General features: G+C 56.3%; 1 protein-coding gene across 5 annotated transcripts; it reads left to right on the top strand.

The window, feature by feature from the left end:
• The first annotated feature begins 3,064 nt into the window (after positions 1-3,064).
• Positions 3,065-26,029, top strand: RSPO1 (R-spondin 1). Of its 5 annotated transcripts, XM_053211628.1 has the most exons (9): positions 8,167-8,499; positions 11,149-11,305; positions 11,760-11,887; positions 12,535-12,622; positions 12,764-13,146; positions 20,482-20,673; positions 22,672-22,821; positions 23,103-23,291; positions 24,006-26,029. In XM_053211628.1, the coding sequence occupies exons 5-9, from the start codon at positions 13,053-13,055 to the stop codon at positions 24,170-24,172; spliced, it is 792 nt and encodes a 263-aa protein (XP_053067603.1). In that variant the 5' UTR covers positions 8,167-8,499; positions 11,149-11,305; positions 11,760-11,887; positions 12,535-12,622; positions 12,764-13,052; the 3' UTR covers positions 24,173-26,029. The 5 variants fall into 5 exon arrangements, with proteins under 5 accessions (XP_026915424.1, XP_053067603.1, XP_053067607.1 ...); XM_053211632.1 differs by lacking the exon at positions 12,535-12,622; XM_053211643.1 differs by lacking the exons at positions 11,149-11,305; positions 11,760-11,887.
• Positions 26,030-26,065: the final 36 nt, after the last annotated feature.

Here is a 26,065-nt window from a genome sequence, read left to right as displayed (position 1 = left end):
AACTTCGGTTCAGGTCATGATCTCACAGTTTGTGGGTTCAAGCCCCGCGTCAGGCTCTGTGCTGACAGCTCAGAGCCTGGAGCCTGCTTGGGATTCTGTGTCTTCCTCTCTCTCTGCTCCTCCCCTGTTCACACTCTGTCTTTCTCAAAAATAAACATTAAAAAGAAGAAGAAGAAGAAGAAGAAGAAGAAGAAGAAGAAGAAGAAAAGAAAAATGAGGAAACCAAGGCTCACTGATGTATCCAACAAATACTGCTTGAGTTCCACTGCCGGCATACTGGAGCGACAGGGTCCTAGCTTTGAAGACATCTGCGTTCTAATGGGGGAGATGAACAACCAACAAATAAATAATCAGCAAGAAAACATCAGGCACAGATTAAGTCCAACGAAGAAAACAATTTCAAATGGCCCATGAGAGGCACTTTGGACCAGAGAAAGCCTCTCTGAGGAGGGCTGAGGCCTAAAAGACAAGACGGAGCCGAAGAACTTTGGAGTCAGAAAGGAAAGCAAGAGAAAGGCTTTATGGCAGGACTGTGTTTGGTGCATGCAGGGGACACCAACATTGCCTCCATGGGCAGAGTAGGTGAATACGGGCTGGCTCCCAGGGAGGGGGCGGGTGTTGTAAAGCAGGGGAAATGTTTGCTTTTAATTCTAAGTGCAGTGGGGACCCGTTGGGAGGATTAAAGAGCTGAGCTAGACACCCCCCAAAGATGTCTGTATCTGAATCCCCAAAACCTGTGCCTATGTTAAGGATCTTGAGATGGGGACATTATCCTGGGTCATCCAGGTGGGCCCGTCTAATCACAGCATCCTTATTAAAAGGACGTGGGGAGGGTCAGAGTCAGAGGAGCAAAGGTCAAAGTGATCCAAGGAGGGGGCATGAGCTAAGGGTGTGGGCAGCCTCTGGAAGGTGGAAAAGGCACGCAGCCCCAGTAACCCATCTCAGACTTCTGACTTCTAGAACTGTAAGATGATACATTTGGGTGTCTTAAGCCACTGAGTTTGGGGTGATTTGTTACGGCGGCCACAGGAAACTAATACAAGCACTACGGTAGGATTTATGTTTTTTAGAAATCAGAGCGATTTTAAAACTCGCTCTGGCTGCCGTGGACTGTAAAGCAGGAGGGAAGGGGGCAGACAGCTCCGGCAGGCAGGTGCCGGCGTTGCGGGGACCAGGATGACGGCAGAGCCGATGGAAGCCAGTGTTTGGAGCCAGGAGACCCTCTGGAGGTGGAAGGGAGACAACTTGCTGGTGGACCAGACCTGGGGATCGGAGGAAAGCTGCCAACCAAATCTCTCAGGTTTTACCTCGAGCGGTCAGGTGACTGGAGGTGCTTTTTATTGATATGAGCAAGACTGGAGCTTAGATGAGATCATCCATCCAGCCTGTGGCAGACTTGGGACTGACGCCTAGATATCCAGACTCTCAGGCCCAACAGACTTGGATCTGTGAGAATAATCTTATTAAGGAAAGGAGTTTGGGGCCGGGCGGCGGGGGGCGCTGGATGGCACAGTTAAGCGTCCTGTTCTTGATTTCGGCTCAGGTCATGATCTCACAGGTTCATGAACTCGAGCCCCACGTTGGCCCCCGCACGCCCACAGTGCAAATCCTGCTTGGGATTCTCTCTCTCCCCTCTCTCTCTGCCTACTCGGGCACGTGCATGCTCTTTCTCTCTCTCTCTCTCACAAATAAATAAACTTTAAAAAAAAAGGAAAAGAGTTTCGGATTCTTTTGGTTAACTTTCAGTTATCACTTAGTGTATTAGAGTTCTCCAGGGGAACAGAACCGATAATGTGTGTGTGTGTGTGTGTGTGTGTGCGCGTGTGTATTTTAAGGAATTGTCTCACACAATTGTGGAGGCTCAGCAAGTCCAAAATCTGCAGGGTAAGCCAGGAGGCTGGCGACCTGGGGAAGAGTTGGTGTTGCAGTTTGAGTGCCAAGGCTGACTGTTGGCAGGATTCTTTCTTGCTCAGTGGATGTCAGTCTTGGTTCTATTAAGGCCTTCAACTGATTGGATGTGGCCCACCCACACCATGAAGGGTGATCTGCTTTCCTCAGACTCCACTGGCTTAAATGTTAATCCCATGTAAAAACATCTAGACTAATGTTTGTACCATGGCCTGGCCAAGTTGACATATAAAATTAACCATCACATTTTCTTTCCTTACTATTGGATATTGTGTTTTTTATCTGTATGATTAGTTCATGGTTGAAGGGAAGGGCAGAGAGCCAGCAATAACCTTGGGCCTGCCTACAGTTAGGGCTTGGAGGAGAGTAGGCAGAAGGACAAGGAACTGGGACCAGGAGGGTGGAGGGAAGCATTCCAAGAAGGAGGGGGCGTCAAGAGTTGCAGAGAGCGAGAGAAGGAGGAAGACAAAGGAGTTGCAGAATAGGACGATTTGGAGGTTGTCCGTGACCTTGGCAATGGACCTTGCAGGGCATGAGAGGGCTGTGAAAGAGAGAAGGGCTCTTTCACACACAGGCACCGAGAAGTGGAGGCTGGAAGGGGAGCAAACAGGGAAATGATGAGCAAACACAACGTCCAATAGAAAGGAGGCCATGGTAAGGGGTGATGGGGGAGCTACTGAGACAGAGAGGTCAGGGTGGCCCTTCTGACACACGGGTGGGAAGCTGAGAGTGGAAGGAAGCAAGGAAGCTGTCCATCTGAAGGACTGTGCAAAGGCCCTGAGGCGAGGAAGGGTTTGCAGTGGTCGAAGAAGCCCAGCGAGGCAGAGGCTGAGAGAGCAGACAGCTGAAGCCAGAGGGATGCGGCCTTATAAGGGATGGTGTTTGGATTTGATTCCAAGTACAATGGAAAATCACTGGGAGGTTTAAACAGGGTAGTGAGTGATGGGATCTGCCTTATAATTTTTCAGGTTTTTCTCCGGCTACCGTGCGAAGCCTCTGCCGGTGGGGGGATAGAGCGGAAGCAGAGGGGATAGTAGGGGACGCTCACAATCGGCCAGGTAAGCAGCAGCAGTAGGTGAGGAGTCCGTGGGTTTGGGCCGGGTCTGGAGGTAGACCCAACAGGATTTGCAGATGGAGTGGATGTGGGAGGGGAGAGGGGTGAGAATGAAAACAACTCCCAGTTTCCTGTTTATCAGGTTCACTGCTGTTTACCAAGAAGGGGGCATCTGGGGAGAAAGAGGTTCTGGGTAGGGATCACGAGTTTAGTGTTAGCAGAAGGAAATTGAAGGCGTCCCCTGGCTGTCTCAGCTGTCTTGACGAGGGTGGGGCCCGGGTGGCTTGAGGGGTCAACGCTGGTGGCCGAGGGCCCAGTTGAGCCTGGCTGTGGATTTGCAGCAGCCCCCGTCCCAGGTAGCTGGGGGATTGTCCTGCGGAGCTCAGCAGGAAGAGGCAGAGGGTTTGCCCAAGGAAGGCCAGCACCGAAATCATCACTGAGTCGTCAATATGTCAAGAACCTGAGTTAGGAGGAAGGGAGCAAGGGTCTGGAGCAGAAGGAGGTTATGGTGGGGGGCCTGGGGGCTCTGGGAGGTGGGTCTTAGAGCCTGTGATGTCAGGGATGGAACAGTTTGGGGGCCAAGAGGGCACGGCCACGTGAGCAGGAGCCTGCAGTGAAGTGGACGAGAATATCAGCACCGTCTGGGAGTTCCAGGAGGTGACAGTGGCGCTGGCGTGGAGAAGGTCCCCAGGGTGATGCTTGAGGCTGCTGTGGAGAAGAGGACCTTGAGACCGTTGTCAAAGTCCTGTGTGAGCAAAGAAGGCACCACGGGGCCTGTGGCAGGTAACGTGGGTGAGGAGGGGTGGGGAGGGAGAGCAGCAGGAATCGAAAGGATTGGGGGCATTCGAAGGATGGTGGAGGGAGGGCCATGAAGGGAGGGTCAGGGGGAGAGGAGGCCGCTGGCACAGGCTGGCTCCTCACTCCTCGTGAGGGAGAGCCAATGGTTTTCCGGACCCCGCAGGGTGAGAGCTGCGTGTCCCAGGTGTGCGTTAGGGGAACCCTGTCTCCGTTACGACAAGATGGAGAACCTGGGAGGCTGTGTTTCTGGTGTCCCGGACACAGCCGGCCCTCTGGAAGGGATGTGGAGGGGGGAAGGGGAAAAACAGAGCTGTGCTCTTTGGGATGACCCCCTTATCTTCTCTCGCGGGGGCTCCTCACCCCCTGCCATGTCTCCCCCAACCTGCCTCTCACCCACCTCGTCAATGCTGGGGGTGGCCCACTGCTCTCAAGGTAAAGTCCCTGCTCTTTAGCCTGGTACCCAAGCCCCCCTTGGAAAATTATCGTCTACCACCCTCCCCCCACCTCACTCTCGTCCTAAATCTCCGCACAGCAGAACTCCTTAGGTCTCCGAGGGCGCCACCGTGCATCAGGCCTCTGGACCCCCACACGCACCGTGCCCTCTGCCCGGAACACCTTTTCCATCTCATGTGCCTAGAAAATGCCAACAAGTCTTTCAAGCTTCTCTGGAGAAGCTTCTCTGACTCCCTCCAGGAGTGGTGATCACCCCTTATTTTGTGCTGTCACTTTTCCCAGTCTTCCTTGTCTTATAAATCGGTCTGTCCCACTAGTCCCGGAGCCCCTCGGGAAGACAGACAGTGTGACGCTCGTGTCTCCACCCTCCATCACCAGCCTGGTGCCTGGGATACAGTCACACTCAGTTAATATTTAATGCACTAGAGGACAAACTCATAGCTAATTACAAGAGCCAGCGCGTACTAAGTACTTGCTATAATTCCTAGCACTGTGCTAAGCTCTTTAAATCCATCACTTTTGGGGCGCCTGGGTGGCTCAGTCGGTTGAGCATCTGACTTCAGCTCAGGTCATGATCTCGGGATTCGGGAGTTCGAGCCCCACGATGGGCTCTGTGCTGATAGCTCAGAGCCTGGAGCCTCCTTCGAGTTCTGTGTCTCCCTCTCTCTCTGCCCCTCTCCCCGCTCACACTCTGTCTCTCAAAAATGAATAAATGTTAAAAACAAAATAAAATAAATCCATCACTTTATATTAGCCCCACGAGAAGGGTAGTGTAGATACTGTCCTTATACCCATTTTACAGATGAAGCGACTGAGCCTCAGGGAGGCGAAGTGACTTGCGCCAAGGACGTTGAGCTAGTTGGTGGTAGAAATGGGCTTTGAACTCAGGGCTAACCGAGCTAATCGCTAATGCAATTAAGCATTATCCTATATTGCCCCCATGAAAGAGAGAATAACAAGATCGCAGAGATTAACAGGGTCGGGGAGACTAAGGTTTGTGGGGGAGTCTGTGATAAATTGATATTAACAAAGTCAGTTTTGTGTGTGTGGGTAACACGGATGGCCACGGTCACTGTTGGTTGCCTGCCCAGAAGCCCATTGTCCCTTCTTCAGTGCAACAAAGTTCTGCTTTTGTCCATGAACACTCTTCCCCACATAATCCTGATTGGTCTAAGCTGATAGCATCATCCTTCTTGTCTGCAATTGGTTCACTGGTGGACATGTGATCCGGTTAGCTTAATTAAAGAAAATTGTGGTCAATATATGTAACACAGAATATACCATTTTAAGCATTTTAAAATGCCAGTTAACTCTTTAAAAACAGACTGCTGGACTTGTTGCTGGACTTAGTGGGGAAAGATATGGTGCCTGGAGCTCTTGCAGCCATCTTGTGATCAGGAGGGCAGTAGCTGTGGTGCTGAGGATGACAGAATGAGAATATAGGAAAGAATCTGATTCTCGATGTGGTTGCTGAGCTGCTGGATCATTCCTACCTCTGCCCTTCTTGATAGATGAGATAATAAACCACCCTGCTGTCTAAGCCTTTTTGAGCTGGTCTTCTGTTACTTGTAGCTGAAGGTATACTGGTAAGGTGACAACCCCGCTGGGAGAACAGTTCTCACCTGGTAAAGGATGACGTAAACTATAAGGAACTTTGCTGATCTCTAGGAGCTACAGCCCAGGCCTGGATCCACTGACCTTTGGTCTTCTAATGAGAAGGGTGATCTTGGTTTGGGTAAGGAATGATAATGACCTGAGATGTCATCTGAATCAGCTGGCAGGATCTACAAAAGGCACAATCCTAGCTGTCCGGAGGTTCAGTTCACCAAACATCAGTTAGGTATGTTCATGGTGCTGGGGTCCTCAGGATGAATCAGACACAGGTTTTGCCCATAAGAGGCTCACAGTGCAGTGGGAGAGACAATCACAGGCCAGTGATGAGTGATGTATAGGTCTACACAAGGTCCAGAGCCTGACGTGCAAGGTGGCTGGGTAAAACTTCATGAGGGCATTTTGAAAGACAACAAGAGAAAGGGTCAGAGAGAAAAAAAGCATTTCTTGGAAGAATGGACAACATATGCAAATTCGGGACAACCTGGCTCCCTCGGGGAAAATTACAAGTCATTTAGCGTAATGGCAACCGGGTTGGCCACCTACAGGTCATATGTCTCTGGGCAAATTACTTGATGTTTCTGAGGCTCAGAACTCACATTTATACGAGAAAAAGAAAAAAAAAAGGAAAAGCAAATGGCTGCAAAATTAGGCAACAGAATATACATGCAAAGCACAGGGCTTGGCATATATTAGGTGCACAAGAAATGCTCTTTATTTTCGTCACATGGTTCTAATTCATTATCTTCCCTGACCCAGGTGGTTTTCTTCCCTTTCTCACTCATTCCTGAGCCTAGTAGTGAGGCCCCCCAACTCCCGCAGACTTTTCCTCAGGCAGGAAACCCGAGCCCACGGCCTGGCCTAAGACATCTTCTAGGGCTGGATGGTTTGTGTGATTCCTTCTCTTCTCTCTCTTTTTTCCCCTAAATGCAACAAAATAAAACCAAACAAAAAGCCCAACGCCTGGCGTGGCTTGTCAGGGAGTTATGCAAGTGTGTAAAAAAATAAAATAAAATAAACACTGCGTTTTCGGCATTTGGGGCTGTTTGATTAGGCACGGAGCAGAGCCAAGGGCCGGTGAGACATAGGGAAAGCTCAGGGCAGAGTGGACAGGGCAGCGGCTTTGAGAGGGAGCTGGGGGTGGGGGCAGGAGGAACTTGGAAATGGCTGTTTGCCTCTTGCAAACTTGGCAAGGCTGTGGCTGAATGAGCCCAGCCACTGGGCATTTGGGACCCAACTGCTCCACATTCTTTGGCCATTCACCATCCCTGTTCCCTGGCCACCAGGACACTCCAGGGGTCATTCCATCTATTCCCCTGTCACTGTAAAAGACCCTGCACCCTTGTCTCAATAGTTAGGGCTCCCGCCTCCCGTCCTGAGGAGATCCCACAGCCTGTCTTGATTACTCACCACCCCTATCCGTGTCCCCAACCCCCCCCCGCCCCCCCCCCCCCCGCCATCAGTATAGCTTTTCTGCTCTAACTTAACTCCTGCTAACTACAGTTTTAGCCCATTTCCCTTTAACCAGTCTGAAATGAAGCTGGAGAACAGCTGTTTGCCACCCCAAGACGTGAGTCTCCCTCCCTCCCTTCATCAGGCTTGACTTCAACATCATGTGGGTCCCTGCGGGTGTCCGCAGCCCTTCAAGACACTCCACAGGCATTCACAGCTCCCCCGCCACTTACCAGGCTGTTGTAGCTTTCATTTCACTGAACCCTCAAAACAGATGAGGCTCAGAGAGGTTAAGTCACTTAGGTAGGGCCACACAGCTGGTAAGTGATGGAGCAGGGGGTTGTCTCTGGGTTTTATTTCAGAATTCCCCCTCACTCTTCGGCAGCATGTCCGTGTGGAGGCGTCCTCGCCCGGATTTACCAGAATCTCACAGCCTCACATTTCCTCTGAACTGGGAAGATGCTCTGAAGACTCTACCCTGAGAGGAGGAGGGCGTGGCCAGGACCACGGGCCCTGTCGAGCCTGTTCCTTGTCACTTTCTAGATTCCTGATAGGGAAACTGAGGTTTCGAGAGGCTCTCAGACCCAGTTCTGACCCCCACGATGCCTGGAGCTGCGGCGGGTGCTGCGGCTGCGTGGAATCCCCAGGGTGCGGGGCGTGGGGAGGAGAGGAGGCAAGGGCAGAGGGTCTGCGCCAGGCCCCAGAGGACATGTGCCGCGGCCAGCCCCGCGCTCCAGCGCAGCGCCCCAGCTGCGGGCAAGCGCTTGCGGGAGGGGGCTACGGACTCCCGGGCCTGGCACTCCAGTCCGTTTTTTGCTGCGGATCCCGGCAAGGGGGGCCGGCTCGGGGGGTGGGACTGCAAAGGGGGGGGGATTCCCTCCCTCGTGCGAGCGGAGGACTGGCCCCTCTCCGGGCTGGGAGCTCCGGCCGAGCGGAGGCGCGACGGAGAGCACCAGCGCCGGGCGGAGAGCGGGGAGCGGACCGCCAGAGTGGGGCTTTGCGGAGAGCGAGGGCCGGACCGAGCCGCCCCAAAGGACCGATGCGCCGGGTGGGGCGCTGGCCCCGGAGGGCGTGAGCCGCCCGCAGATTGAGCAACTTGGGAACGCGCGGGCGGAGCGCGGGCGAGCCGGGCGCCCAGGACAGTCCTGCGGCGGGCGGGCGGGTGAGCCGGCCGCGCCCTCGCCCCTCCCGGGCCTGCCCCCGCCGCGGCTGGCAGCGCGGAGGTGAGTGCCCCCGGAGCTGCCCCGTCCTTCTCCCTGGCGCCCCCTTTCCCGGGACCCGGGGCGCCGCGGGCCGTGCCGTCGGGGCTCCGCCGAGCTGAGTGCGGGGGGTGGGGGCGGGGGGCGACAGCGAAGGGAAGAGGACTTCTGACTGCTGTCGGGTCGGAGGGCGGGGGAGGGCACCTCCCGGAGCCGCTCCTGCTTGTCCCGCCACCTCCGTCATCCCTCAAGCCAACGCGCAGCCCCCTCCCGGTTGCTGCCCACGGTTCCCCTCAACCCCGCAGCCCCCGGTGACCGTCTTCACTCTCAATCTCATCCCATCTGACTCTGACTCTGAAACTGACCGAAGCTGATCGTTCTGGATTCCCCGAACCCATCCGCCCTATTCACCCCTCCTCCCCAGGCCAGCAGTTCTTGATCCCCTGGTGTCATCGCCTCGGATCCCCCTGAATCCCATGGCCCCTGGCTCCCCCCACCCCAGTCCCGCAGCCCGGGTCCGGGTCCGACGTGGCAGGCAGCTAGCACGGCCTCCCCCAGTGCCCTGCGAGGTGGCGCGACTCCCTGACCCACGCGGGTCGGGCGCTGAGGGACGGGGGTGCTGCTTGGTCGGGGAGAGGTGGGGGCTGTGTTCGCCCGGGGTTCAAAGGAGGGCAACGACGGGTTCTGGGTGCGGGCGCTTGGGGGCAGGGCTTTTCTTGTGAAACTGGCCTCTTAGACTTGGAGAGTCCTCTTGGATTTGGGGGGACAGCCAGAGGTCCGCCTCCCCTCCCCCTGCACCTGCTGGGCCTCTCCCGGATAGTGGGGAGGGAAGAAGAATTTGCGCGCGTGGGGCGCAGATGGAGGGACGTGAAGGAGCCTTTCCCCAATGCCCTCGGTGTTGGGGGGTGGGGGGCGGCCCCAGCACCTGGCTTGGCTCCTGCCGACACGCTAATCCCGACAGGTCGGGCAGGCAAGTACTTGGTCCCGCCCCCCGCCAAGCAATGCTTCTGCCCCCGCCCGCCAGCCGCGAAACTCTCCACCCGTAGCCGGTCCCGGGGAGGGTTAATGAGAAATTATCGGGATGGTTTACATTTTTGGGTCTGTATCCGGCCCCGGACGGAGTACCAATTTATCCTGATAGTGTTACAGGCAAGAAGGTGAAAGTGACTCCAACCTTATGGGGGCACCGAGTCCCCGCCCTCAGCTCCACCCCCGGCTGTGTTCCCCTCCGCAGCCTGTGCCCTTCTCTGGCGAGACCACCTAACAGGGAGGGCACCGCCTCTCTCCTGGGTCTCCCGCCCCAGCTCTGCCTCTGCCGCCAGTTCCTTCCCCACCTCCGGGGTCAGCTCCCTGTCCCTTGCCTCGCCCTCCAGACACTCAGTCCTAAGGTTGGTAGCCCTGAGACCCGTAACCTGTCTGGACCAGAAAAAAAATGGGAGTAATTCTACTTCCTTCCTAGAGTTGTGCTCAGTGAATGAGGGCCTAGCGCATGGCAGGTGGTGCAGGTACCTGATGAATGTGAGCCTTTCACCCTGACCCTGGCTGAGACAAAATGCCCTTCCTTCCCCCCCCCCCCCCGGGGTGCCTGAAACCTTGATTACTGCCAGCAGTTCCCATCGCTGGCTCTGCCCATCCAGGGTAGTCTGTGTGTGTCCACTGCCCTTGGGGGTCGGGGGGTAGGACGGGCAGGGGCCGGCTGGAGCTAGCTGGATGCACCCACCTGTGATCTTCTGGGGCTGGGTTCTACCGTGTTTTCAGTCTGAGACCTGTCCAGCTTTAAAAATTGCATTTCACATACGATTCTGAATTTTCAGCTTCTCTTTTTAAAAACATCACAAGGTCTGACCATATGAAACCATTATTTCTGCCCATCGACAATCAATCAACTGAAAGTGCTTGAACTTTTCCCCATCCAGTGATAGGTGAGGGAGGCCAGTGTCATTTGCTCCAGTGAAATTCCTATGTGGATCGTCCTGCCCGTTTTCCAGCTGAGATCGTGGTTCCATAGTGATTCAGGTGGGAGAGGGCCAGGGTGAGCATGGCAAGAGCCAGGCTGAAAGCTAAGCCAGAGTGGGGGTGGGGGTGGGGGCGGGGAGGATTGAAGGGAATAGAAGGAAAATAGAGGCAGGGCAAGGAAGGGAGCTGACCTTTGCCGAGCACCAAGCCCGATGTGCCAGGCACTGAGCCAGGCAGACACAGGAGATGCATAGGAGACCTTTCCTGCTCGTAGGACCCCATCGATACTGATCGCAGAGTGAGACCCAGGATTTAACACCAGTTGATCTGCGTGGCCTTCTCCTGCAGTGTTTGTCCGGTGTAAGGACCCACGGCACCCCGAGCATGTATCTGCCAGGGGTCCCAGGACCTCACTTCCACACATGCCTCAATTAAAAGTTAACCCTGCCATGCTGAGTGATCGCATTGGGGCCAAGGCAACTGACCATAAAGATCCAAAAATGGAGATTGCGTAACAGTGCTCAGCATCGTGGTTGGGATCCAGATGATACCAAAACAAAATGAAACGCCCGTCTCGCTCTTTAGATGACCATTGGCGTGTCGACACAAAATTGTGTCTTCTTGGTCACAGAAAATACAACAGCTCTGAGCGAGCCGTTCTGAGCAGCGGCGTGCATTAACTCGTTTAAGCCATGAAAAACAACCACCCTCTTGCAGATAAGGACACTGAGGCGACCGCCCAGTCCCACCTGTGGTAACCGCTAACACATAGCGTGGCCAATACGGTGATCTGACTTCCGCCCTTAACCATCGTATGTTCTACGGGCCAACCTCTGGCTGAAGACCCCAGTTCGATAAGCTCAGCCGGATGACGGTGATTTGTAGGCGATGGAAGTGTGTGGTGGGGGCTGGGGAGCATGGGAGGCTCTGGCAGTTCACGCAGGGAGTACTGGAGGGGCATGTAGGGGCTGGCATTTGGGGGTGGCTGGGGGCGTCTCCCCTGGCTCTGGCTGCAGCGCCAGGTGGGACCCGTCAGCCTCGTGTAAACACTTCTACGGGCAGCTTAACCACTTGAGTGTGACTGGCCTTCAAAGCCGGGCGGGAGAGGCCGAGGAGGGAGGTGCTGAACTCCCTCGTGGGATAATGATTTATCTCCCATGCAGGTGGGCTCACTGGGGCCTCCCTGAGAGGCGAAGGGGAAAGGGACTGGGATGGGGTGGGCGGGGCACTGCCACTCTAGCATTTCAGATTTCTCATTCGTAAGCCAAAAACTCAGCCAACTCTCAGAGCAAGCCTGTGAAATAGGCATCTTTGTCCCCATTCTATAGATGAGGAAACTGAGGTTCAGGGAGGCTCAGTGACTCGTTCAGAGGCATCTAACCAGCAGACGGGAGGGCAGTGCTTCCCTGGCATCTCCAAAGCTTCCTGAAGGCTCGCTGTTTCCTTCTATCCCTGGGTGAGCGTGGGTGGGTCCGCACCAAAGTGTTCAGGGCAGTGCTCGGGCAGACCCCTCTGCTGGGAGAATGTGTGGGAGCGCGCGATCCTGAGCGTGAAGCGGGGTTTTCGGCCTCGGACTGCCCGGTCGGGCTCCAGACACATTTCACTGGGGAGGGACCAGCTCCCCCTGCCCCCATCACCCGGCCAGCGGGTCCAGAGACCTGGCTCTCGCTGGGCTGGGGGATTATCCCCATTCTCTGTGTCTCTGGCCAGGGCGGGCATCGCTGCCTCTTTTATCCTCTCACAAAGGCCAGGCCCGCAGGGCCTGCTGTGTCAGAGTTTCTGTGGCCGGGGGAAGCCTTACTTCCTTTTCTCCCGCCAAGCCCAGAGGGCCACGCAGAGTCTGCCAGCTTGTCGGGGGCCACTGCTCTAGCCCCACAGGTGAAAGGCACAGGGGTGACTCAGCACTGGGAAGAGAGGGCTGAGGGGTCCCTTACAGAAGGACAGAGAGAGCTCCTCTTCTAGAGAGAGGCGATTGCTGCAGCATGACGTCCGTAGGATAGACCTAAAGAAGGACTTCCAGTTAGAGCCCGGCCAACATTGGGCAGGGGTGGGGCCAGCTAGTTCCCAGTGATCCACAGATTTGATCTGTCTACCATATTCCAGCTGCTTGGGTAGCCGGCTCCAGTCCCCGGTTAGGGGACTCTGCAAACTTCCTGGGAGAAGGGGCAGATTCCTTCTACAGGGGTGCCAGGTGGGGAGCTTGTAACATTCAACCATTCTGAGTTCTCACAGTCTCCTGGCTAAGGAGAGCCACAGGGGAGGGTAGGAGGTATAAACTGGGGGGGACCGCGTGGTTCCCCAGAATTCACCTTTCTTTCTCCTCCCCTACCAGGTTGGTTTTTGGAGGCGTCCCTGCTGAAGTGACAAAGAGTTCTCCCACGTGACACCCCAAGGTGCCTTTGAGGAACGCTCTCTGGACCTCCCTATGGGCTGATGAAGAAGTTGCCTCCCCACGCCCTCTCTGTCCCCAGCTGAGATTATGGTGGATTTGGGATACGGCCCAGGCCTGGGCCTCCTGCTGCTGACCCAACCCCGCAGGCGTTAGCAAGAGCCCTGCACTGTCCGCCCCCCCTCCCCAGAGACCACCCCTCCTACCAGGGGCCTGGAGTTGGCGAGTGACTATGCGGCTTGGGCTGTGTGTGGTGGCCCTGTTTCTGAGCTGGATGCATCTCGCTGCCGGCAGCCGGGGGATCAAGGGGAAGAGGCAGAGGCGGAGTGAGTAATGGAGCGGGGCCGGACCACGGCTGGCCTTGGGAGCGGGCGGGGGCCGCCTGGGGACTAGAGGGCCATCGGTGGTTTCCTTCTCTGATGACCATTGCAGATTCTACTTGTCTAGCGCCACTTCGTACTTTCCTCAGTAGATTATCCTGCTTGTGGATTATCCAGCTTGTGGATTGATTTGGGGGAGATTACCCACTCTGCAGATTACCCACGTTGTCTGTTTTCCCCTTTGTAGACTCTGCTTTCTAGGTTAACCTCTCTCTTGTGAGGATCCAGTTTGTGGATTATGCCCCTTTGACATAACACCAGCTTTGTGTGGTATCCATGGAGATGTGTCCCCTACCGCTGTGGCCTGGGGTTCATGGTCCTCTCCTCACCGACAGGAGTTCAGGGCTCTTTTCTTTGAGTCTTGGCTGGAGTGCAGCCCTCAACCCCTTGGGGCCAGGAACTCTGCTCAGCTTGGGCAACGGCTTTCCCTGCCCAGATCACCGGGCAGAGACAGTGGAGCAGGGAGGCTCGTGAGACTATCCACTCCCGTGGTTTTTAACTCTGCCCGGTGGGATTCAGGGAGCCGCACGGGGGGCTGAAAGGGAGGCAGTGGGAAGGCGTCTGGCCCCACTGCCCACCCAACCAGAGTGCCTCACTCTTCCCTGCTTTCGGTAAGATTCCACGTAAGATGTCACTGGAAAGAAGGGTCCTCCCCGTTTAAAAACTAAACCGAACTAAATTCTATTATTGTACAGATGGGGAAACCGAGGCTAGGACACGGGAGGAGATAATAGGCCTAAAGACACAGGGTCGGTATTGGAACGTAATTAGTTCCCGTGAGCCCAGTCTTCCTAAAAACAGAGCTTGATGGAAATCGCGACTGACTGGGCAGCCCTGAGAGCCCTCGGGCCTCAGCCTGGCTCCAGCAATGGGGGACCCGTACCCGCCCGGTATGTAGTGGGAGTGGCCACTGTGTGTATGGGACCGTGCCAGGGAGAAGGAGGAGGCCGATGTTACAGGCCCTGGGGTCTGTAACCATAAAAGATGCCACGCCCCCAGGCCGGAGGCTCCACAGAAGTGTGGCACAACCAGACGGAGGCCCACGAGTAAAGGTGGAAAGGCAGTGGAGTTTTGTCGGGCCTCTGCGGGAGCGGCCAAGGCCAGAACCCAGCCCAGGGAGAGAAGCTCAGAGAATTGGTGAAGCTGAAAATCCCCAGCTTAACAAACAATTAGAGACGGTTAGGTTTAATCAGCAGCGAGGCCTTGATTTCCCTCCCTTCCTCTCTGTTGCGGCCAGCGTTTTGGACTCCATGGGCCAGATGCGGTTTAGCGGTTCATAACCAGTCTCCTCTGTTTCCAAGATGGGAGAGAGAGAGAGAGAGAGCAAACGGGAGGGAGGGACGACTCGTGCTCCCGCGACGCACACTGGCGGTCACGCTTCCCGCTCACAAGCAGAGCCACGCATCCCCCACCTCCCTAAGCCAGGGGTCGAAGAGCTGGGTTCAAGACTTTTGTACAGAAAAAAAATAAGTGAATAAAAAGCACTGGCCTGAGCCTGCAGCAAGGGCTCGGTCCCTGCAAAGGGCCATCAAATGCAGCAATTTGGATGGGTCTACTTTTTTTTTTTTTTAACGTTTATTTATTTTTGAGAGAGAGAGAAAGCGTGAGTGGGGGCAGGGCAGAGAGAGACGGAGACACGGAATCCGAAGCAGGTTCCAGGCTCCGAGCTGTCAGCACACAGCCCGACGCGGGGCTTGAACTCACAAACTGTGAGATCGTGACCTGAGCCGAGGTCAGACGCTCAACTGACTGAGCCACCCAGGCGCCCCTAGTGTACGTGAGATTTTATCCACATGTATTTATGTGTCGTGAGCTCTTTGTAAAACACCAAGCTCTGTATAGACTTTGGGATGCACGTCACTGTTATATAAACAACGTGTGGGCCATCTTGCGCTCGGGTTTTCAGGGTTGAGGGGAGGGAAGAAAGAGGCCCAAGATGTGGTGTGTGGCTACCCTGGCCTCCTAACCACTGGACGGCAGAGGAGGCTGGCTGGCTGTGCTGTGAGCCTCTGGTCTGTCGACTCTGCCATCATCTGTAACTGCGTGTCAGTAGGGCTGTTAGAAGCCACCCCATGCGGCTCTGATCTGGAGGCACACACCAGTTTTGAGTCCAGAAATGGCTGGTCGCGTGTGTGATGGTCTCCCTGCCTGGAGGGGGAGAGACTGAGCGAAGTGCTCTTCAGTTGTGAGTTACGAACCCTGGCAGATCGACTTCCTCCTCTCCTGTTCGCTGAGGACGCATCCCCTCCCTGAACCCCGTCTTCACTCACTCTGCCTCTTGTCTTCTCGCCCTCTCCGGAATGCCTTCCCACCTGGATTTTGTGCCCCTCACCCTGCCCTCATGTTCTCACTACTCCTGGCATTGAGGGCTCCTTCCCCTTACTGAGACCCTTCTCCTAACTGATTCCTGGGCCCCTTGCTTAGTCCTGCTCCCATGAAGCCCCCCATTCCTTCACTGAACCCTGACTCCCCCATCCAACCCCATCCAGACTTTGTGGGGAAGTGAGATCAGGGGAGACTTCCCGGAGGAGATGACTTTCGTTCTGAGGCTTGAAAGAGTTACTCAGGCTCAGGAAGTGGCAGAGAATGTTCCAGGAAGAAGGACCGATTTGAGCAAAGACACGCAGGTGTGAAATAGTGTGATGTGGCCAGACCCCCCCCCCCCGCCAAAAAAAATAGTTGTGGATGGCTGAGGGGTAGTGTTGAGAAATGAGGAGGGTAGGATCAGCTCAGGGAAGCTTTCCAGGCCAGGTGGAGAAATCAATAAGGCCAGATGGGTCTCAATTCTGCTGGTAATAGGGAGCCATTGAGGGATGTTGGGCAGGGGTGTTTTGGCTTTAGGAATATCAACTTGCAGGGGTTTTGCACAAGGATGAAAGAGCCACACAGGCCGCAGGGGAATGGCGGGGGGAGGGCACAGCCTTGCCTTCCTGGCCTGGGGAAGTGGGCTTCACTGAGGACTTGGGGGAGGGCAGGCAGAGCCGTGGGAGAGGGTTTTGTGAAGAGGTTGGGAAGCAGGCTCCATCCCTACTCCGAGTGTCCTCCACTTCATCCAGCCCACCCAGCCTCCTCAGCCAGACTGCGGCCCTCCAAGGCTGCCTCCCCCGTATGCCTCCCTCCATCGTAGGCAAAGGGTCCTTTCGTATGGTGAATCTGGCCATGCCCTTCTGCGGTCACCTTCCCTGCCAATAGGAAAAAGCCCTATGTTCCATTCTGTGAATGCACTAGGATGTTCGGTGCCTCAGAGCCTTTGCACAGGCCGTTCCTCCTGTCTGGCACACCCTCTTCACCTAGCCGGCTGGGTAAGGGAGTGCCTTTCATTACTCATCCACTTACACGGTGCTAGCCAGCCCTGCCTGCCGCATCCCTGGGTGGGCCTTTGTTTATATCTCCAGGTCCCCAAGCTCCTAGCACTTTTGGGCACGTGTTAGGTGTGCCATAAACGTCTGTGGAATGAACGACCCTCGGTTTTTCCCTTTGAATCATTACGCGCCCCTCAACACCCACCGTCTTCCTTGGACCCCCCCCTCCCACACACAGACCCCCCTCCCTATGACTGTCCATTGCCCCACTGCCCGTGCATTTGTCTCACTAAGCCGAGAACAGCGTTGGGTTCCTATCCTTCTTGACCAGCATCCCTTTCCTCATTGAACTTCCCAGCTTCTCTCTGAGCCCCTCCTCCTCTGCTGGCCTGTGAAGCAAGCGTGGCCAGGCTGCTCAGCCTCTGCCCGGGAATGCCTCTCCTTCCACGGTGGAACCACGGATGCCCACGGCTTCCACGGACAGATCCCCGGGTTCTCTTCCCCACTCCGCAGCTGATTTCTTGAAGGAGATGGCTCTTCTTCCTCTGCTCCTCGACCACTGCCCTCTGCCCTCGCCCCCACCAGGGGCGCCAACCCCTGTCCTCTGCTGCCTCGTTATCTGACACCTCAGCAGCCAGGGTCCTGCCCAGGGTGCTCTCCTCTTGGCTTCCACTGAGTTAGGTCCCTACCTGTCCGGTTGCCCCCTTGCAGCCTCCTAGCCGCCCTTCTTTCTTCTGTCCCTCCCTTAACTTCCTAATTCCTCCTCTCACCCTCTGTGCCCACTGTCCATGCCTTCGGGACTGTTTTCGTGCCAAGGACTCCACATCGAGGTCTCCAGCCAAGGTGTTTTTTCTCTTGAGCTCCAGAGCTACGGGCTCGACTCCCTCATAGACACCTTCCCCCGGATGCCCCACAGGAACCACAACCTCAACCCATCCAAAACCCGACTATGCATCATTCCCCCCACCCAAACCTGCTCCTCTTCCTGCGGTCCCTCTCTCGGTGAAGGGCCAACAGCCACCCTGTCACGCAAGCCCAACACCTGGGAGTCACCCTCAGCTTGCACTTTCCCCAGCCTCTCGGCCCCACGTCCAGCCCATCACCTGGTCTGGTTGCTTCTCCCACCTGAATATCTTACCTATGTCTGCTCCTTTGCATCTTCTTGGTTCAGCTGTGTCTCTTCGAGCTGAGGAGTCTTCCTGCCTCCAGATTGCCGTCCCCGCAACCCTTTCTCCATACCACACAGTGATCCTGACCACGTCTCCAATTTTAAAGCCCCCAGTAATTCCTCACTGCCTGTAGGGCAGTGTCCAAACTCCTGCATACAGGTTTAAGACCCTTCCTCATCTGGGCCTGCTTCCCTCTCCAGCTTTCTGTCTTACTCCTCCCTCCGTGGTCCACCCCCCCCCCCGCCCCCCCAGCCTTGGCCAAGTCCCGTCACTTCTCCAGGTCCTCCCCGTAAAAATGAGGATGATAACATAATAACAGCACCTGCTTCATGGATTGTGCGAGTTAAGTGAGTGAACACTCGATGACCTCTGAGGACAGATTCAGTTCTGGACGCTTGGTAGTTAGCGGCCGTTGCCGTGGTTACCGCGTTGTTACATGGTTGTGTTCGTCAGGGTCTTTTTCCCTTCTGCTCGCCTTCTTAACTCCAACTCATTCTCCTGTTCTGAAATCAGGGATCACTCCTCCCAGCAGCCCTCCAGAGTGGACATCTTCACGTCCCTCTCCGGTGGTGGCAAGGGAGGCACACTAGACACTGTGTTGCACCCCGGGTCACAGGCTGGGGACTTGGCTCCAGCTCTAGTTGACTCAGAAGCCTGAGCTGGGGGTCCACTATGCTGCGTGTAGTGGCAGTGGTCCCGCCGTCTGTTCTGATCCTCCCGGCCCTCCGTCTGCAGCCCGTGTCTCCAGCCCCTCGCTGCAGGCTGGGTCCTAAGTGGCTCATAACCTCTCTCCCTGTCCCCTTCTCCACCTGCTTGTCTTCCCATGGAGTGAGCCTCCTTTGGTGACCAGCCACACTGTTCTGCCACCTACCCTAGCGCTCACCCCAGACTCCTCCCCCCTGTTGGTCACTTCCGCCTACGGGTTATAGTCCCTAAGCTTCTCTCAAATCTGTTTCTGTCCATCTCCAACTGAGCAGAATTTTCTTTCAGACATTCTCATCTTCCTCATCTGGATGAGCTGGTCCACTTCCTTCCAAATGGTCCTTCAGTCTCTGGTCTCCACCCACGCTGCCGGAGGAACCTTCCAACGTACAAATCAGCCCGGGTCCTGCACCTTGCCAATAGCTTCCTCCTGTCTAATCAGCTCGGAGAAATGTCCCAGGAAAAGCTCTGCAAAACAAGGGTTCTGTGGCCAAAATGTTTGGGAAACAAAGCTTCCTCTGTCCCCCTCTTAGGGAGCCACTGCACAGGAGCATAATAAAAGGGTTGAAGACGCCCTACAGTAAAGAATCCTGTTTAGACCTGTGGGACCCAGCGGTTCTCAGTCTTACCTGACGTAGTGGCCTTTTCCACAGCCTTTGATGAACATCTAGGGGAGAACATGGTCCCAGGAATGCTCTTTGGGAAACACTGCCTGGCAGGATCAAGTTCAAATTCCTTACCGTGATATCGAAAGCTCTTATCTTTCACCATCCCCCTCCCTACCCCTCCTGCACCCCAAATTATCTGCAATTCCCCTGGCTGTTTTACACCTCTGTGGTCCTGTTCCTAGAGGGCCGTGATCTCTACTTCCCAATGGACAAATCTCTACGGATTCTTCAAGAGTCGGCCCAAATGGCGCCTCCTTTGTGACTCCTTCCCTCTCTTCTTTTTGGGTTCACTATCGCCAGGCCTGCGGCTGTCAGCATTTGCCCGTCTGCAGGTCTGTCGGCACCACCGAAAGATCAGTTTGGAGGGTCAGGCGACCTCGTGTCCAGGCCCCTGGTGCTCACACTGCACAGGGTACTTGGGAGGGGCTCGGGGAGTGTTGGTTAAACAAGTCCATAAAGGAATGACATCGAAGGTTTGAGACCCCGTGTGGGGGCTGGAGATCACACCGCCTCGAAGGATGGCCAGGGTTTCTCAACCTCAGCATCAGTGCCATTTTGAACCAGACAATTTCTTGCGGGGGCCACCCCGTGCATTATAGGATGTTTCGTGGCATCCCTGGCCTCTCTCCATACCGGTAACAACGCCCCTCCCCGGAGTGACAGGTCCCTAGACGTTGCTACATATCCCCTGGGGAGCAACATCGTCTCTGGTTGAGGCCACTGTTCTGGACATAGTTATTCTAGTTGTTTTCCTGTCTCTGACCAGATGATCCTTTGCTCAGATAGCTTAACCCATTGTCCTTCTTGACCTTAAACCTTTCTCAAGGCTAAAAAATACCCGCCTTCCATACCTGAGCCTTCGTACCTGAGGCTGAACCTTGCATCCTCTGGGGAGGGCAGGGGTAGGTTCTGGGAAGCGTGCGGCTTCAGCAGCTTCTCCCGGAAGGGTAGAGCAAGCCCGGAGAGCGAGCCTGTGTTGTGCCTGGAGCTAGAGAGACACTTAGGGTGGACGAGGGCGCTTGCTTCAGGCATCTGTGCTAGTTCCCTTGAGAGATGATGCTGGGGAGGTTTACAAAGCAGTCTTAAAATGTTTATTCATTTTCGAGAAAGAGAGACAGAGCGTGAGTGGGGGAGGGGCGGAGAGAGGGGGAGACACAGAATCGGAAGCCCTGAGCTGTCAGCACAGAGCCCGACGTGGGGCTCGAACCCACGACCCGTGAGCTCATGACCTGAGCCGAAGTCGGATGCTTACCCGACTGAGCCACCCAGGCGCCCCATGAAACCGTCTTAAAGAGGTGCCATCCTGGCATGTGCCTCCTGAGAAGCACAGTCATTGCGCGGGAAGAAACCCCAATCTACTCACTTCCCGACCGTGTGGGGGCCTGGGAAAGACGGTGGCCTCGCCTACAGCCCCTCCTTCCCCCTGTCCCACCCTTGCAGTCAGTGCCGAGGGGAGCCAGGCCTGTGCCAAAGGTTGTGAGCTCTGCTCGGAAGTCAACGGCTGCCTCAAGTGCTCGCCCAAGCTGTTCATCCTGCTGGAGAGGAACGACATCCGCCAGGTGGGCGTGTGCTTGCCCTCCTGCCCTCCTGGCTACTTCGACGCCCGCAACCCCGACATGAACAAGTGCATCAGTGAGTGTGGGGAGGGCTGGAGAAGGCTCTGGCCCCTGGGGGAGGGTGCTTCGGACCATTGGTGGCCGGCAGGAGGAGTAGAGGGGACACCGAGGGGTGGGGGGCAGGGATGAGGCTCCTGATTCAAGTAATCCAGCTGCCAGCCAGGCATCTCAGAGGGTCCATTCTCCTCTCCGGCTCAGCGGGTCCACCTCAGAACCACATCTCCTGCCTCCGGACGTGCACCCACCTGCACTCCCGCAGGGTCCTGAGCCACTCACACCGCCGACTGGAGAGCCGGCCTCTCGGCCTCTCGTTGTGACGCCTCTGGTCCATCCCATAATCACATGGTGCCCTCCGCCTCCCCTCTCCCTCCATCCTCACTGCCATGGTCTCACCCAGGCTCCTGGCACGTCTCCTCTGGAATATTGCAGGAGCTTGTTTATCTGTCCTCTAACCCCACCCTCCCTCCACACCACAGCCAGAAAGCCAGGTGCTTCTGAGACGTGTGTCCTTTCCCAGGACACTTCTGCTTGTACCCCCACCCCGGGCTCCCCTGACTGCGGGGAAATTCAAGCCTCCCCTGCCTCCGCCCAGGTCTTCTCTCTGGCTGGGGTCCGCTCTATCAGCTGCAGCTCCCCGTGCTCTAAGGCACGGCCCGTCCCACCTCTGTTCAGACTCACGGTGGCACCCTGGGGGACAGGCAGGGAACACACTCTGGTGACCAATGCCAGTGCGCCTCCCAGTTGGTCAGTGCCTCGGAGTTTAGAACGCATTTCCAGACCTCCTATCAGTGGAGCCTCACAACAGCCTTCGGAGGGAGGTGGGACCTAAGTGACAGGGGTCCTTCTTTTGGATGACAGCGGTGAGGCCTGGAGGGGGAAATGACGGCCCCGAGATCGGCCCTGGGTTCTAATCTCAACTGTGCTTCTCACTTGTTGTGCAACATCGGGATTTTGCAGCCTCTCAAATCCTCATCTTTAAAATGGGAGTGGTAGTTTTTACCCCCCTAGGGTTGTCATCAGAGGCATATAGAAAGCCCTAGATGTCTGGCGCTCTGCAAGTGGTACCTGCTGTTGTCTTTACTGTATTTCACCTGTGACCAAACCCAGGAATCAGCAAGAGAGGAGGGAGGCTAGCGGAAGAAACAGAGATAAAGCCAAGAGCCCAGGAGGCACAGAGGAAGGGTGGGGTGGGGTGGGGTGGGGTGGGGTGGGGAGCTTGTGAGGCTAGAGGTGGGGCCCTGGGGCTGCCCTCTTGGTCCTTGGGGTATTTGGGGTAGGAGTTCCTGGCTGTGCCAGCTCCTGGGAAACTGGCAGCCCCAGCTTCAGGTGCCAGAGACTGGGAGGAAGTTAGTCCTGCCCACGATCTGGGAAGGGAGAGATTGTGAAAGGCCCTGCCTACTCTAACCCCTACCCCCCACTTCCCCAGAGGAGGGAGAGCTGGCAGGAGGGGATGGGGAGGGACCCAGGAGTCCAGCTGGGGTGGTTCTTGGAACCAGGCCTTACAGGGGGAGAGGAATTTGCCCTGGGATCTCTCCTTTCCCCGCCCCCCTCCAAGCAGACTCCTTTCGCAGGGCAGGAGGGGAACCAGAGCATGGGATGTCGTGGGTGCAATGGAGAGAGGAAACCGTTGTATCCCTCCGTTCGACTCTGACCCTCTGACTGGGTGGCCCTCTAGGGTGCCACGACACGCTGGGACCCTTCTCTCTCGTCCCCACTGATCCCACGAGGTGTCCTGCCCTCCTCCTCTGAAAACAGCTGTCTTGGGCCTCACCTTGGTTCCAGGGCCTGGTGTGGGGTTTGGGGTGGAGTTAGTTGACTGTCCCTGGCAGACCCGAAGAGTGGCCACTTCGGCCTCCTCTCCCCACCCCGTCCTTGCCTTCCCTCCCACAGTCATGGCAGCTCCAGGCCAGAGTTCTGCCCTCGGGGAAGTGGGGGGGGGGGGAGGTCTGCCCTGGAGGGGGGGCTTTGGGGATGGGAGATGAATCAGAGGCCCCCCATCTGGCCCTCTCCTCAGAGTGCAAGATTGAGCACTGCGAGGCCTGCTTCAGCCACAACTTCTGCACCAAGTGTAAGGAGAGCTTATACCTGCACAAGGGCCGCTGCTATCCAGCCTGTCCTGAGGGCTCGGCGGCTGCCAACAGCACCATGGAGTGCAGTAGTCCTGGTGAGTTTGCTGGGAGCTGCGGGCAGAGGGTGCGGGACCCCAGGGGAGGGGCGGGCAGGGTGGTGTGGAGGGCAGGGCGAGCCTGGGCCTGGGGGGCCGTGCAGCAAAGCTTACCCCCCCACACGCACCCCCACGACCCTGTGGGGTTTCTCTGCCCTCTGCACTGAAGATGCCTCCAGGCACAGAGCAGGTGGGGGAGACTTCCGTGGAGAATTCTGGCTCGGGGGAGGAGGTGTGACCCTACCCCCCCTTTCTCTCCCTCTTCCCTCGCTTCCTGCCAGCACAATGTGAAATGAGTGAGTGGTCCCTGTGGGGGCCGTGCTCCAAGAAGAAGAGGCTGTGCGGCTTCCGGAGGGGCTCTGAGGAGCGGACACGGAGGGTGCTCCACGCCCCCGGGGGAGACCACGCTGCCTGCTCCGACACCAAGGAGACCCGCAGGTGCACAGTGCGGAGGACACCCTGTCCTGAGGGTGAGCTGCGGCCTCGGCCTCCCCAGGGCTGGGAGTCAGGGACCGCCACGGAGGTGCGGCCGCTTCCGCCTCCTGCCTGTCGCCCAGGGCCAGATGGGAACCCCAACTCCGGGTGCCAGGTCCCGGCAGAGGGCAGTCCCCAGGACTCTGTGTGGTGGGAGCTGGGACCCTCAGTGTCCACATCCCTCCAGTTTCCCCATCTCTCGGGAGCCAGCAGAGGTTTGGCACCGGAAGGACCCTCGGAGGTCAGATGGGGGCACAGAAGGGGATGCTAAGACCCAGAGAGGTGCGGTGATGTGACCAAGGTCACACAGGCAGTAGGCGGCAATGATGGGGCAGCTGGCCCTGGGGGCAGGGGAGTCGGGGGCTGTCCTGCTTGTCCTGAGAGCTGCACCGAACATCTTGGCCCACTGGGTCCCGAGGTCTGAGGAGATCACAAGGATGAGGAGGGCGTCTGGTTCGTCGAGGGGTGGAGGGTGAGAGGCTCCCAGACCCCCGTCTCTGTGCCCATGTTGCAGGGTCCTCTGAAGTAGCCGCCAGTCAGAGGAAGCCTTGAGGGGTCCCCAGCTGCCTAAAGGCAGCGACTCCAGCCCCCCTGCTTCCCCCGCCCCGCTTCCTCACCACCACCCCCCCAAGAGCCCTCGGCCATGCCCAGGGCCACCTCGCTTGCTGTGGGACATCCTTTGTTGACTCTTCCTGCTGTTGGGGTTGCAGGGCAGAAGAGGAGGAAAGGTGGCCAGGGCCGGCGGGAGAACGCCAACAGGAACCTGAGCAGGAAGGAGAGCAAGGAGGCGGGCGCCGGCTCCCGGAGACGCAAGGGCCAGCAGCAGCCGCAGCACCAGGGGACAGCGGGGCCGGTCACGCCTGCAGGGCTCACCTAGGGGCCTAGGGACATTCTTCAGCCTCCAGGCCCGTGCAGAAAGAGTCCAGCGCTGCTCTGTGTGATGAAAGCTTTACTGAACTGGAGCGCTGGGGGCACAGCGTTCACACGCTCTCCATACGTATACGGACACACAAACACACACACACACACACACACACACACACACACACAAGGGTCCATGGCCAAACATGCAACCAGCGTACATGTGTGCATCCGTGCACGTGCGCGCGCGCGCGCACACACACACACACACACACAATCGAGGCCACCGGATGACACTTTTATCTCCCGGACGTCACCGTGTGAATAGGGTGGGGAGGTGGAGGGGTCACCTCTGCCTGGCAGAGGGCCCAGCGTCACAGACTTGGTTTGCGATGCTCCCAAGGGACATGTCAGAGAGACCATTTCCCCGCGTGCAAGCCCAAACAGAGTGGAGCCTTCTGGAGGAGCTGATAGGATCAGTCCAGGGTGGCAGACAGGAACCAAAGCTCAAGGCCTGTTCAGCATCTCCAGCTGTGTGACTTTATCATTGGAGAGTATTGTTACACACCCATGATCCGTGTCAGGGCTGCCCCGACTCTGAAAACTGCTTAAAAGTTTATTTCAAATTAAAAACAAAACCAAATGACAACAGTAGCCACAGGCAGCACGTTCCTTTTCAGGGTCCAGGGGTTGGTGGGGTACACGGGAGCAGGAAGGAACAGGGCTGAGTTTTGAAGAGATCCCCTAATGGCCTTCTGGACGGAGGGTCCAGAGCAGGAAGAAAACTTTGGGGATACTCTGAGGGTGATAACCAGCTTCTCTACATCCTTATTACTCAGAGTGTGGTCTGCAGACCGGCATCAATGTCGTCACCGGACGGCCCGTTAGAAGTGGGAGTCTCGGGTCACATCCCAGACCTGACGAACCAGAATCTGCGGTGTAACAAGGTTCCAGGTCCCTGACGTGCACATTCAAGTTTAAGAAGTACTGCTCGGATTACCTCTGCGGACGGAACCAAGGTCCTGGCCGCGGGAAGGGTTCTGGTCGGCCGTGCAGGAAGACTTGCCATCTGGGAGAGGTAGAATCTGCGTCCTGGGGGGGTTAGTGGCACCCTAGGGGCCAGGGATGCCCAGGTTGTCTGGGATGGTTGGAAACCCTTGGATCCCAAAGACAGAACGGTGGGTAGAATGACCTCTTGTGGCATCCCCAAGTGTCCACTGGTAGCCTAATGGGCCCCGGGCCCCGGACTCAGTGTTTGGTTTCCAGGGGGAGCCAGGCAGGGACCTTGCCCTCACAGAAGTAGAGGTTGGTAGGGGTGACAGTCATGGACCAAGGGATCCTTCCGATAAGTGTGTAATCACAAATGGGTGGAGTTGAGGCCAGGCAACCCCTGGCACGTACACATAGCTATGAAAGTGAATTAAGGTGAATCGAAATAAGACTTTATCTCAGGGAAGCTTTTCAGAGAAGGTGGTATTTGAGTCAAGCTCTGAAGGGTGAGTAGGAGTTAAGACAGAGAAGGAATGGCGTTCTAGACCAGTGCTGTACGATAGAAATATCATATGAGCCACTGATGTCATTAAAAAGTTTTCTAGTGACCACGCTTAACGAGTAAAAAGAAACAGGCGAAGTTAATTTTAATGATGTCTTTTATTTAACCAAATAGATGCTAAAATGTTACCTCTTTAACATGTAATCAGCATAAAAATGATTAACAACATCTTTTACATTTTCTTTTTCAAACTAAGTCTTCACCACTCTGTGTATATTTACACTGCACAGCATATCTTAATTTGGACACGGAATTCTCACCGGAAATACTTGATTTGTATTTAGATTTCAGAAAAATTGACAAGTAGATTCGCCTACTGAATTCCTGGTTCAGGAATAGTTAATGGTTTTCCAACTA

Source organism: Acinonyx jubatus, chromosome C1 (assembly GCF_027475565.1).
Source record: "Acinonyx jubatus isolate Ajub_Pintada_27869175 chromosome C1, VMU_Ajub_asm_v1.0, whole genome shotgun sequence".
Classification (NCBI taxonomy): Eukaryota; Metazoa; Chordata; class Mammalia; order Carnivora; family Felidae; genus Acinonyx; species Acinonyx jubatus.
This window is presented reverse-complemented; position numbering and strand designations above follow the sequence as displayed.

What these genes read in the sequence shown, in the direction of transcription:
- RSPO1 (XM_027059623.2), top strand. Translation starts at nt 13,053, where the DNA reads ATGCGGCTTGGGCTGTGTGTGGTGGCCCTGTTTCTGAGCTGGATGCAT. An exon ending in GGGGAAGAGGCAGAGGCGGA is followed by an intron (nt 13,147 to 20,481) that starts GTGAGTAATGGA and finishes CCACCCTTGCAG; the next exon opens with TCAGTGCCGAGGGGAGCCAG. An exon ending in GAGGACACCCTGTCCTGAGG is followed by an intron (nt 23,292 to 24,005) that starts GTGAGCTGCGGC and finishes TTGGGGTTGCAG; the next exon opens with GGCAGAAGAGGAGGAAAGGT.